At 46.3% G+C, this 13,765-nt stretch overlaps 1 protein-coding gene across 1 annotated transcript in view; it reads right to left on the bottom strand.

Annotated features, from left to right (window-relative positions):
* The window catches only part of ift172 (intraflagellar transport 172), a 211,697-nt gene that overhangs the window by 93,224 nt on the left and 104,708 nt on the right, over nucleotides 1–13,765 (bottom strand). The window contains exons 26-29 of the mRNA XM_072499027.1: nucleotides 11,763–11,852; nucleotides 10,761–10,858; nucleotides 4,278–4,413; nucleotides 3,700–3,816 (exon numbers count right to left, since the gene is read on the bottom strand). Coding sequence (XP_072355128.1) covers nucleotides 3,700–3,816; nucleotides 4,278–4,413; nucleotides 10,761–10,858; nucleotides 11,763–11,852 — 441 coding nt within the window. The remainder of the gene's footprint in view (nucleotides 1–3,699; nucleotides 3,817–4,277; nucleotides 4,414–10,760; nucleotides 10,859–11,762; nucleotides 11,853–13,765) is intronic.

Here is a 13,765-nt window from a genome sequence, read left to right as displayed (position 1 = left end):
TCTCATTGAATGGCGGAGCAGGCTCGAGGGGCTAGATGGCCTACTCCTGCTCCTAGTTCTTATGTTCTTATTACCCAATTTGGGAACCATCCCTTCAATCCTTCATCCAAGTCATTTATATAAATTGTAGGGCAGCACGGTGGAGCAGTGATTAGCATTCACCGAGGTCCCAGGCTTAATCCGGCTCTGGGTCACTCTCCGTGTGGAGTTGGTACATTCTCCCCGTGTTTGCATGGGTTTCGCCCTCACAACCCAAAGATGTGCAGGGTAGGTGCATTGCTAAATTGCCCCTTAACTGGAAAAAATGAATTGAGTACTCTAAATTTATTTCAAGAAAAACTTATATGAATTGTAAACAGTTGAGGTTCCAGCACTCTGTGGCACACCACTGGTTACATCTTGCAAACCTGAAAATATCTATTGTGCCTACTTTCTGCTCCCTCCTAGTCAGCCAATCTTCTAACAATGCCAATAAGTTACCCCATATAACATGAGCTTTTATTTTCTACCATAACCTTTTGTGGCACTTTATCAAATGCCTTCTGGAAATCTAATTTCAGTAAATCCACCGGTTCTCCTTTACCCACAGCACAAATTATTTCTTCAAAGAATTCCAATACGTTAAACATGATTTTGATTTCCCAAAACCATATTGACTCTGCCCAATTGCCTTGTGCTTATCCAAGTTCCCTGTTGTATCAAGTATATCCCCCCTCTTGGATAAGGGGTCAAAACTGCCCACAGTATTCCAAATGTGGTCTCACCAAAGCTCTGTACAGGATGCTCTTTTAGGGACCGAATGGCCTCTTTCTGCACTGTAGGGATTCTATGATTCTATATGTTCAGTTTTTCTACTCGTCCCACCAAAACAAATAACCTCACATTTCCCCACATTATACACCATCTGCCACTTTCTGGCTCACTCAAAAGCAGGAACAACAACAGCCTGCTGCTCACAAACATGCAACTCCACAGGAGAGGAAGGATCAGCAAAGAGATGTAGCTGACAGGAGGCTAAACATGGCACAAAGGATCGACAGGCATAGATTAAGCTTCCTTGGTTGTCAGACCACCAATGCCTCAGGAGGATCAGGGTCAGGTGCTGGCAGACAATTACAGCCTTGCGGGACAAGACCTGTTGCTATGTAGATTTGGTGGCCATGCTACACCAGTGGCTGTCAAAGTTACCACTGCCCGCAAATTTCTTTGGTCAATGCCTTGCAAGAAGTGATGGTGCAGTGATATTTTCACTGGATTAGTAATCCAGAGACCCAAGATAATACCATGAAACCATTGTCTGTTGGTGTAAAAACTCATCTGGTTCACTATTGTCCCCGAGGGAAAGAAATCTGTTGCTCTTACCTGATCTGGCCTACATGTGACTCCAAACCCACAGCAAAGTGTTTAGCTCTTGAATGCCCTCTAAAATGGCCCAGCAAGCTGCTGTGTTTAAGAGCACCGTTTAAGGACAATCAAGGATGGACAATAAATGCTGTCCCAGCCAGCGACGCCCACATCCCATGAATGAATATAGAACGCAACCTAAACGGACAACCCCCTACCTTCCCAACCACCCAAACCCCTACCCAACCCGTGCACCTCACTCCACCCCCTACCCGACACAACCCACTCCTGCCCAGACTATCTCATCCCCTACCTGACCAAGCTATCTCTCTCACCTGACCAACTAACCCCCACAACCCAACTACTGCCTCTGGCCTGACTAACTCTCCCGATCCAAATACCCTTCCCTTGCCCAATCAGATTAATCCTGACCTGGCCACACTGCCCCCCACCTGACCACATAGCCACCCAACCCGACTAATGCCCCACGCACTACTTGACCTCTCCATCCCACCAAGTCCTAAATGCCCATTAGATCCAAATACCTTCCCTAAACAGACCCAACTACCCCATGACCACCATAACTATCCTGCCTTCGGTTCCTTCTGGTCTCTGCCTTCAGTTCCTTCTGGTAGGCCCACGATCCGCAGGTTTTGCCTCCTTGACCGATTTTCCTGGTCCTCGACCTTTGCACTCATGTTACCCTGCATTACAACAAGTCTCTCCACCTCCATTTCCAGTGCCACGATCCGGTCACTTTGGTCAGTTGCGGCTCTTTCAAGGTTCTTAATGATGGCTTCCTGGGCCTCCAGCTTCTTTTCGGCCCTGCTCAGAGCAATCTGTATTTGCACCAGAGTTTCAGCAAACGCATCTTTCATCGCGGCCTGTATGTCTGTTTTAATTTCTTGACGGTGCTCTTTCGGTGCCGCTGAGAAGGATGCTGCCGTACAGTTCCCTCCCGGTGAGTGAGGGTTTGCACTTGGCTGTTCTGCCCTTTTCGCTCCGACGAGACTTATGCTCCGCTGCCGGACCCTGCTGGTCCGCTCGTCCAATTGCCTCCACTTCAGACCCCTTCCACGTCTGGTCCCCGTGTGGCATCCAGCCTGGCCTTTCCCGTCATTTTATTTCTCCTTCTTTTGTCTCCCATGTTCTTCACGTTTGGGGAACAAATCGTTGGGAGTTTTGGAGAGTTTAAAAAAAAAAAACGGTTGGTTGTTTCACAGGTCTGTGGGAGGAGAGCGAGGAAAAAAGTAAAAAAAGGGGGGACCTCCAAGAACAGAAAAAAAGAGGAATTTTTAAAGTGTCCCCCCCAAGAAAATAAACGAAAAGGAGAAGTGAACCGAGAAAACAAAATCCCCACTAAAAACGCAATTTTTTTTTTTTAAAACCACGTGTTTAAAAATATAAAAAACCCACGAGGAGAAAAAAAATGGAACTCTGCTCCGATCGGGCTGATAAGCCCCAAGTGCCGGTACCTGCGCGGGAGGCCACCCACAATGCGGCCGTCAATCCCCCAAACCCGGAGAGAGAAAGGTGAAAAAAAACGAGAAATGGAGAAAGAGACCCACGAGGCAAAAAACAACGAAAACAGAGAGAGAGAAAAAAGGGGCCAAGGGGAGAAAGGCCCCAGGAGAGAGAGAAATAAAGACCATGGGAGGAGAGAACAAGAGGAAAATAAAAACATCTCCAAAAAGACGGGGTTCTCCTTTGATCATCCCGAAGTGCCGGCACCAGTGCGGGTGCCACCCACGATGCTGACACTGTGTCTTCTCTTACAATTCTTTAATCGCTCACCCAATAGTCCATTTTTTTTCCTTCCCCAGTACTCTGATAAGTACCTTCTTATGTCAAGTTCTGAACTTTCCAAAATATTTCAATTGTTGCACTTAAAAGGTATTTTTGTTTGTAGTACAGAGCCTCCACATGTGTACTACCCCTTCTGAGCTCACGTGCGTGCTAACCCCTCTGAGCTCAGGTCCCCATGCCTTCTTTATTTCCTATCCTTCGGGAAGACAATCTTCTTATGGGTCCTTAAAGCCCTCAAAAATATACCCCAGCAGGCAACACGAAAGGGGTGACACAGCATTTGAGCATCTGGATCCCATTGCATACTTGGAATGTCCCTTTATATATCAGGGCTGAACTCAACACTCAACTCATGTGGTTTGTCAATAGACCCACTCAAAGGAAATTGAAAATAATGTGACAACGCTGTGGATGGGTGAGAAAGCCAGCAACAGACACTGCGATTACTTTGGATTTCCTATTCAGACACCACATTCCTAGTCACTCCTAGCTTGTAAGGAACACAATACTCAGCCGTTTGGATGTATGGAATAGAGTAGACCATCTTACCCTATATGCTTCATCCCACATGTCATTGACACGGTACATGTTCACGATTGCCTTCCATTCTTTTGCTTCCAAGTAATGATATTCAGCTTCTCGAAAACGGCCTTCACTTTCCAGTTCCTATAGCAACACAATTTCAGATTGTCAGATTGAAGCCTTTGCAGATGCAGTTATGCAAAAATAAAGATTCGGAATTCACTTTCATTCCAAATCTGTATTCTTGCATAACTGCATCTGCAAAGGCTTCAATGCAAGTGTGTTACTGCGAAAAGCAAAGATCTATGGGTTGGATCTTTATAATGCTGATATTTATATATCTGAAGTAGTTGCAGCACAGTCAACCACATAATTGTGATGGAAAAGACTTGAAGGATTATACGTACTTTATAGCAAAACTATAATTTTTATTTTAAAAAGTAGGAGATAAAATATTTTAAAACAATTTATCCATTTACTGCAATTTTATATTATAATTTTCAGACCTCTCTGATAACACTTTAAAACTCTACTGTATATGTTTGCAGTGAGCTGGTGATATCAGTATTGAAAGATAAATCCAGAATCCATTCACTATTCCCTACCTTTGCAAGATGAAGATGGGTGTCTGTGAGTAGTTCCTTGTGATGTTTTCCAACAAGTCGAATCATATCATCATACATTTTAAGCTTCTTATACATTGTGATTGCTAAATCAGGTTCATCCACGGTAATGTACAATCTGCAACAAAACTGAATTGTCACTACATCAATAACACACTGTTACAACACTCTAGGCAAGTGTGCAGTCAATTCCAGCCCCACTTGTCCTGGAGTCACAACACAAGCGAATTAACTAAGAATTCTGGTAAAAATACCAAAGTCTTTGGTTTTTGGCTGCCCAATAATTACAACCGCCAGGTTTATAAGTTTAAACACAATTGTGGGGGGGGAGGGAGGAATAATAAGTATGAAAGCCAAAATATAAGGGTCTTTGCTTCAGATACACACTTTTCTCACAGCATACTTGCTGATTATAAAGTCTCTGATTTATAGCCGGTAATTGTCTACTTTGTAGTCATTCATTCGGGGTCCCCGCAGGTTAGAGAATACAATACACACAGGCAGCAGGCTTTCTGGAGAGGCACTTTAGTTCTTATCAAACTGGGCCTTCAGCTCGAGGTTCACATTCAAACCCATACCTTTCAGGGGAGACACTATATTTCACATCAAACCTTGCTGCAAGCTCATGGTTCGACTTTGGGCCTCTAAAGTCTCAAGTGAATGGCAACCAGACTCGCTGGAGAGAGTGTCAACCCTCACAGTGGCCTTCTGTAGAGAATTAGTTGCACCTTTTTGGAGAGAGTTAGTTAGATCCCATCTTCCAGGCTGCCAGAATCAAAACTGAAACCAAACTGGAAACTCGTGACTCTGAAAACATTCCAGTAGGATCAGATACAATCACCACCTGCTACCAGTCAGAGCACAGCATTTTGGCCCAATTCATTGGCCACCAGCCAAATCAATCAAACACAGTCATCACTGATGTCGGCCAGTTTGCAATCACCAATTTAAATCAGAATAGCCTTCTGGATCCATCTGTTTGAATTAAAGGCACAGGCCACGGCTTTCCTCTGCTTAAATTAAAATGGCAGGCTGCCTTAAAGGCAAGTCCAAAAATCATCCATGGATCAAAAATGTAATGGCAAAAATAAAAGAAAGGGGACATAAGGGAATCAACAGGGAACAAGACGGACCCTTATAATAAAAACAAATTGATCACTTTGTTAATATTAGCGTGGAATGGGACTTCCGGTGACGAGGATGTGCTGAGCAGTCACACATCAGGTGGCTCTCCTCCAGAATACAATAAAATAGGTACTTTTGGATGAATGTAACCCTCAAATTGGGACTTATTCTATCCTGAAACAGAAAAGAGCAATATGCCAGCATTAGGTAGCTCAAGAGGCCGTAGGGAAGCCAGAAGCAGTGGAAAAGGGCAGGAGCAGCAAGCGAGCGAATCGGCGGACCCACGAGGTGAGGGGTAGTACGGTAGCACAGTGATTAGCACAGTTGCTTCACAGCTCCAGGGCTCCAGGTCCGATTCACGGTTTGGTCACTGTCTGTGTCGAGTCTGCACGTTCTCCCTGTGTCTGTGCGGGTTTCCTCCGGGTGCTCCGGTTTCCTCCCACAGTCCAAAGATGTGCAGGTTAGGTGGATTGGCCATGGTAAATTGCCCTTAGTGTCCAAAAAAACAGCTGAGAAGGGGTTACTGGGTTACAGGGATAGGTTGGAGGTGTGGGCTTATGTAGGTTGCTCTTTCCAAGAGCCGGTGCAAACTCGTTGGGCTGAATGGCCTCCTTCTGCACTGTAGATTTTATGGCCATCCCCGAGAGAGGGAGACCGATGACCCGGAATATGCTCCCCACCCCCCAACCCCTTGGAGAGGGATGGAAGACATTCTTAACCAAGGAACTGACCGAGATGAAGGACAAAATCAAAATGGAGATCCAGGTGGCGCTGGTAGCCATGCAGACAGTGCTCAATGGATGAGGAAGAAGCTGGAGGCTCAGGGGAAGGCAATCCAGAAGCTCGGAAAGGTGTTGACTGACCAGAGCGACAGGGGGACGTTAGCAGTCAGGGAAGTTTACACAGAGGACAGATGTGCGACCTTAGAAGAGCTGACAGAGAGACTGGGACTACTGAATGGGCAAGAACGCCGGCATTTACAAGCCAAAAACTTTCTCCGCAAGGAGACGACAAGGTGCCCTAGAACCCCAAGAGACACAATGTTGGAGGAGCTACTGGACGCGGACAGTATGAAAAAAGGGAACTGCGGAGACATATTCGGATGACTTCCAGAGAGGACGTGCTCACCACTGGATGGTGCAAGGGAGAAATGGGAGGAAGAGTTAGGGATGGAAGTAGGGTAGGGACTCTGGAGCGAAGCACTGAACAGGGCTAACTCCACCTCCTCCTGTGCAAGGCTAAGCCTCATGCAGCTAAAGGTGGTGCACAGAGCACACCTGACAAGAACCCGAATGAGCATGTTCTTTCCAGAGGTGATGGACAAATGTGAACGGTGCCAGGGAGGCCCGGTCAATTACTCCCACATGGTCTGGGCCTGTCCCAGGCTTGTCAGGTTCTGGACAGCCTTCTTCGTGACGATGTCCAAGGTTGTGGGGATGAGGGCGCAGCGTGCCCAACAATGGCAGTCTTCGGGGGATCGGACCAGCCAGAACCTCATATGGGGAAGAGGGCCGACGCCCTTGCATTTGCTTCCCTAATTGCCCGCAGGAGGATCCTGCTCGGCTGGCAATCAGCAGTACCATCCACAGCTGTTGACTGGCTGGCAGACCAACGGAATTTCTCCATCTGGAGAAGATCAAGTACACTATCCGGGGGTCGGGAGATGGAGGAGGGTTGAGGGGTTGGGATACGGTGTCCGTGCCCCTGACCAGTCTCCCCCCAACCCCTAGTCGCCGATCAAAGCATCCGGTGCGCGTTGGCCCTGGCGCAAACGATGTGCGGCCTCCCATCCTTGCCTGGGCCCCATGCCCCGCCGATCCTCGCCCTCCCCACATCCTCCTCGACAGACGAGGCCTGGTGTTATCCTCCTCCTCCAACCCATCGCCCCTCTGCTGCGCGATGTTGTGGAGGACGCAGCAGGCCGTCACGATGCTGGTGGCTCTCTCAGCATCATACTGGTGGGCCCCTCCAGAGGGATCCAGACACCAGAACTGCATTTTCAGGAGGTCAAAGCACCGCTCGATCACACTCCTGGTCGCTGCATAGGCTTTGTTGTAGCAGGGCTCAGGGTCGTTCTGTGGCCTCTGCATTGGTGTCATCAGACACAATCGGAGTGGATAACCCCTGTCACCCAGAGGAGTCAGCCCCCCCCCAAGCAGGGGGGAGGGCGTCTCAAACATGTCCGGAATCATAGAGTGTGCCAGGTTGAAGGCGTTGTGCACATTGCCCGGGTATTCAATTAAAAATGTTTGGGATTAATGGTTCCTTGACAGCATGGATTAGAAGTTGGCTAAGGGATAGGAAAGACAGGGTAGGTACAGGTGTGCATTTTTCAGACTGGAGACAAGTTGAAAGAGGTGTTCCCCATGGCTCAATGTTGGGGCCGTTGCTTTTTCTGATTTATATAAATGATTTAGAACTGGGTGTTGAGGGGAAAGTTCCTAAATTTGCAGACAATGCCAATGGAGAGAATAGTGAATTGTGAAGATGACGGTGAGTGACTTCAGTTACCTCCTCTTCCACTATAACTTTGGCAGTATCTTATTCTTTGCAAAAGACGGGTGTAAAGTACTCATTTAGTATCTTAGCTATGCACTTTTCTTTTTACAGCACTGATGTTAAGCGACTTCAGAGGGACATTGACAAGTTGGCCAAATGGGCAGACACCTGGAAGATGAACTTCAATGCAGCGAAATGTGAGATCATGCATTTTAGCATAGAGTATAAAAGCAAGGAAGTGATGCTATCTCTCTACAAATCGTTGGTCAGACCACATTTGGATTATTGTGTTCAGTTCTGGGCACCTTATTTAAGGAAGGATGTTAAAGCCCTGGAGGGAGTGCAGAGGAAATTTACTAGAATTATACGAAGAATGAGGAATTTTAGAATCAAGGAAAGATTAGATAAATTAGGCTTGATCTCTTTGGAGCAGAGAAGACTAAGAGGTGACCTTATTGAGGTGTTCAAAATTATGAACAATTTTGACAGGGTAAAGAAGGATATTCTGTTTCCACTAGTTGGCAAGTCAGTGACTAGGGGGTCACAATTTCAAGATGGTCAGCAAGAGAGCTAGGAGTGAGATGAGGAGAAACGTTACTCAGTTGTTGGGATTTGGAATTCACTGCCTGGGAGAGTGGTGGAGGTGGATTCCAGGATGAGGTTTCAAAAGAGAGCTGGATACATATTTGAAACTGATCAATTTAGAGGGCTATGTAGATAGGGCAGGAGAATGGGACTAGCTGGTTAGCACTTTTGGAAGTCGGTGCTGACACAATGGGCCAAATGGCCTCTGTGCTGTAAAAAAAAAGTGCATAGCTAAGATACTAAATGAGTACTTAACAGCCGCCTTTGCAAGGAATAAGATACTGCCAAAGTTATAGTGGAAGAGGAGGCAATTGAGATACTAGATCAGCTAAAAATTGATCAAGAGTAGATATTAGAAGGGCAGCATGTGGCGCAATGGTTAGCACTGGGACTGTGACGCCGAGGTCCCAGGTTCAATTCTGGCTCTGGGTCACTGTCCGTGTGGAGTTTGGACATTCTCCCCATGTCTGCATGGGGTTCACCCCCATAACCCAAAGATGTGCAGGGTAGGTGGATTGGCTATGCTAAATTGCCCCTTAATTGGAAAAAAAATAATTGGGTACTCTAAATTAAAAAAAAAAGAGTAGATATTAGAAAGGTTGGCTGTATTTAATGTTGATAAGCAACCAGGAACTATAGGTGTGGAGATGCCGGCGTTGGACTGGGGTGAGCACAGTAAGAAGTCTTCCAACACCAGGTTAAAGTCCAACAGGTTTGTTTCGATATCACTAGCTTTCGGAGCAGCATCGAAACAAACCTGTTGGACTTTAACCTGGTGTTGTAAGACTTCTTACTAAGGAACTATAGGGATGCAGCCAAGGATGCTAAGGAAAGTAAGGGTGAAAAATTAGGAGTTCTTGGTGTAAGGGAATAATTGCTTGCATGTTTTTTGGGGAAAAGACAGAAAATTACAACTCCTAACATGCTCGGCGCAGAATCACACCTGTGCGGGGAGATGGCACAAATAACTTTTTCAAATAACCTCCAACACAGCCACAGGATTGGGTGTGCACTAAGAAAGTTGGTAGGAAAAGCCAGAAAGCTGTGTGAAGCTGTAGAGGTTGCCTGCTCGTGAAACTGGGAGACAGAGCAAACAGAAGCCCATGAGTTGTGGTTTTCTGTTTAGTGCAGTCAGGAAGCTGGGATTGTGCTGGTGATTAGATGGAGCACAGCCTTGTAAACCCAGTGGGATGCCATCTTGGCAGAAGAGAGTCATCAGCTAGGAGGTGAATAGTCATTGGGACATTGAAAGCTTGAATCCTGTTGCCGGCCAACTCATTGAAGGCAGAAGAAGCAAGTGGGTCTCCAATCTGAGTTGAAGCTACTGTTGAAAGGAAATCAGAGGCTAAACCTTTGAAGGAGTGGAGCAAACATCCTTAATGCGGAAGACAGTTTGAAGGATTTCTGTAGCTCAGTGTTCACTGATGTCCTGGTGGGTCACAGAGAACATCGTGGGATCTGTCTTGGTGGTGTATGCAATTTATGTGCAAGCTACTGAGTTTGATAAAGAGTCAACGGTATCTAATTTTTCATTGCCCACTGCATTTTTCAGGCGATGGACGGAACAAAGTTTGGGAGTGCTTTATGCCCTATTAAGAGGCAGCACAAAGTGGAAGAAAGGCCTGTCAACAGGAACATGGCTGCATGTAAGATCGGTGTCTGTTGGTGCAGGTGGCATCATTTGTATGTTTTTTTTAAACTTCATTTATTCACAGTTTTGAGCCTGCCATAAGAAATGAGTAGAGATTGAGGGGGAAGGGGCCTTTATATTAATGGCCGTGACCGACTTCCCATTCACGACATAATTCTTTTCCTGCCTGACATCCAGACCTAAATGCCCAATTGGCACGAAGCCCCCTTTGCACCCCTCATTGGCAGTTTTTCTACCAGACAGCTGCTAATTGGCCATCCGACACTTGGCTCGCTGTGCTGGGACCTTGGGGGGTCTGGAGGTTGGTGACGGGAACAAGTCGGCCACCCACTTCCTCACCTCGTCAAAAACCACATAATCCAGCTCTACGTCTTTGAGAATAATTTAATTAGTTAGTTGAAGGATAGAGGGATAAATGGATATTAAAGGTGAGGGGGGGTAGGCAGGGATGATGTTAGGGTGTTGTGCATGGGTACATAAAATTGTGATTGCTGTTTGTGTGGAAGGGAAGTGCTAATATGGACTTCTTGTGCCAAGCAGAAATTACAAGCAAACAAACTAGCAAACAAACTATATAATTGTATACATAATTTTCAATGTGTTACCTTTCAGCATCCTTGTATTTTCCTTTCTTCTCTAGTTCTTGTGCTTGATTAATATACAGAACGGCCACATCTTCATGCTTCATGCACTTCACAGCCAGCTATAACAGTTCAAAACATTTTGCTTCAGAATTATAACCATATCTTTATGAATCATAAATTAGCATGGCATTTATGCACTGTTCTATGCTGTAACCTACTGTAAACAATGGATTTCCTAGAATTTGTGTTTATCTTGTGTGTTGAGCTTTTCTATACATACATAAATGTATCAGAATGAACTAAATCAGAAAAAAAAAGTTCGACCATAGAAGTACTCACATAGCCCATTCGAATAATCATAATATTTGGATGCTGAGATCCATTTGACTTAGTATTTTCAAAAATGTGTACATATTTATAACACTGGGGGAGCAGAAAATCTAACGGTGAATACACCAGTGAAAATTTGCTATGTTAATCAATAATGAGATGAAACATTCAAACATACCATTAGCTAGGGAATTTTCAAATTGAATTTCTCATTGAACTTTAATGTCACTCAATGCTGCCATCTTGGCACTTAAATTGGGGATTAAGGGAATTGTGGAGTGCAGAACATACGTCAATGTCACAAGTAGGAAATATATTAATACTTTTAAAATCAATATCTTAAATCCAAAGATCCCAACACAAGGGCTGGTATGTGTCATCTCAGACCTCCCTCTCTGAGCCCACCAAATTTGTAGGTTCCCTGAAATGAGCATGACAGATACCTCGTGGGGGCATCCAAATTTGATGCATATATTATACTCCACCCTGCAGCACTATTGTCATTTCTCGGGAGCAAGGGGGTATCGGATGCCAGATCTTTTCCTCGTCACACCGCATGAAAGAAACATAACATTTCTACCAGTCTAGGTGGCACTTGAGTTATGAATTAAAATAAATTGAATTGTGTAGTCTGTGCTAACGATGGAACAATACTTAAAGATTTCTATTCTTAATCAGCATTCAACACTCAACCTTGTGGGCCTGCTCCCAGTATCCCACTTGCTTGTACATGTCAATGGCATCCTTGATTCGGTCAGCTTTAATGTACATCCGTTCTGCAGCCTGAAGATAAAAAAGAAAATATTTTGGTTCAAGTTATTCAACCATGAAAGACTGAAAACTCTTCAATAATTCAGTATACTTACATCAAATCTAAATAAATCAGTGAGATTATTTACACTCAATTTTAATGTAATGCATTGTCATTGTGTAATTAAAAAAGGTTTATATGAATCAGCATTAGTTATCAAAAGGAGCCCCTCCAAATTGTAAAATGACACTCTAATAGCTTAAAGCATTTTTTAAATTTTTATATAAATATTTTTATTCTCCTCCTTTTTCACATTTTCTCCTGCATTTACACCCATCAACAATAATCAATAATCAGCAAGATATGTCAATCCCCATAATAACAACAATCCCATCCGCCCACCAACCCCCAAACATCAGCCCGCATGTTCACATAAACAAATGACAAAAAGGAATCAGGGATTACCCATAGTCACCCTTAATCTACACAGCCCCCTTCGCCCCCTTCACCCCCCCCCCCCCCCACCCCAAACTAATGTTCGATGTTATCCAGTTCTTGAAAGTGCATAATAGATGGTGCCCATGACTTGTAGAACCCCTCCGAGCTTCCCCTCAGTTCGAACTTAACCTTCTCAAGGGTCAAGTATTCCAACAGGTCCCCCCGCCACGCCAGGGCACTGGGTGGAGAGGCTGCTCTCCATCCCAGCAGGATCCGCCTTCGGGCGATCAACGAGGCGAAGGCTAGGATATCTGCCTCCGCACCCGTTTCCAACCCTGGCTGGTCCGACACCCCGAATATGGCCTCCTGGGGACCCAGGTCCAGGTTCACACGCACCACCTTGGAAATTACCCTAAACACCTCCTTCCAGTACTCCCCTAGCTTTGGACAGGACCAAAACATATGAATGTGATTCTCGGGCCCCCCCCAACCCGGTCTCTGCGCTGCCCCCTTCTCCAGCACCCCCCCACCCCCCCCCCCCAACCCGGTCTCTGCGCTGCCCCCTTCTCCAGCACCATATCCACCCAATGTTGTGCGTGATCTGACACTGCAATTGCAGAGTATTCCGACCTCTTGACTCCAGCCAGCAAAGCCTTCCCCACCACAAAAAAGTCAATCCGCGAGTATACCTTATGGACCGCTGGGAAAAACGAGTACTCCCGTTCGCTTGGGTGCAGGAACCTCCAAGGTCCACCCCTCCCATTTCCACCATTAGCCCAACCAGCACCTTCACACCCCCCTGATGGGACCAGCGAGCACGGCCGTGATCTGTCCAACCTTGGCTCCTGCACCAAGTTGCAGTCCCCCCCCCCACAATCAGCTCATGCGTGTCCAAGTCGGGAATAGCCCCAAACACCTTCCTCGCGAATCCCACATCGTCCCAATTGGGACCGTCTACACTTAACAGCGCCACTAATCTCCCCTCCAGCGCCCCTGCCACAATCACATATCTACCCCCCTGATCTGCCACCACCTTCTCCATCTGGAAGCGTACCCTTTTGCTGACCAACACCGCTACCCCTCGAGCCCTTCCATCAAATCCGGAGTGAAACACTTGGCTAACCCAGCCCTTTTTAAGTCTCACCTGGTCCTTCACCCTCAAGTGAGTCTCCTGCAGCACTGCTACATCGGCTTTCAAACTTTTAAGATGTGCAAGCACCCTTGACCTCTTGACCGGACCTCCTAGCCCTCTCACGTTCCACGTGACTATACTTACTGGGGGTCTCTCACCCCCCCTCCCACCTTTCTTATCCACCATCACCATACCACCGGGCGCTGCCCCATAAGCCTGACCCGCCCCTGTCCATTGTTAACATCGAACCCCTTGCCCCTCTCCCAAGAACCCCTCCTACAAAAACATCCCCCAACATCCATCCCTCCACCCCCTCTTGCTCGCCTCGTAGGCCCATTGAAGCCTGCTATCCAGGCCCCAACGTCCGCAGCCCTC

The sequence above is a fragment of the Scyliorhinus torazame genome, chromosome 4 (genome assembly GCF_047496885.1).
Source record: "Scyliorhinus torazame isolate Kashiwa2021f chromosome 4, sScyTor2.1, whole genome shotgun sequence".
Classification (NCBI taxonomy): Eukaryota; Metazoa; Chordata; class Chondrichthyes; order Carcharhiniformes; family Scyliorhinidae; genus Scyliorhinus; species Scyliorhinus torazame.
The sequence above is the reverse complement of the archived record's forward strand: the minus strand, read 5'-3'. Positions and strand labels throughout refer to the sequence as shown.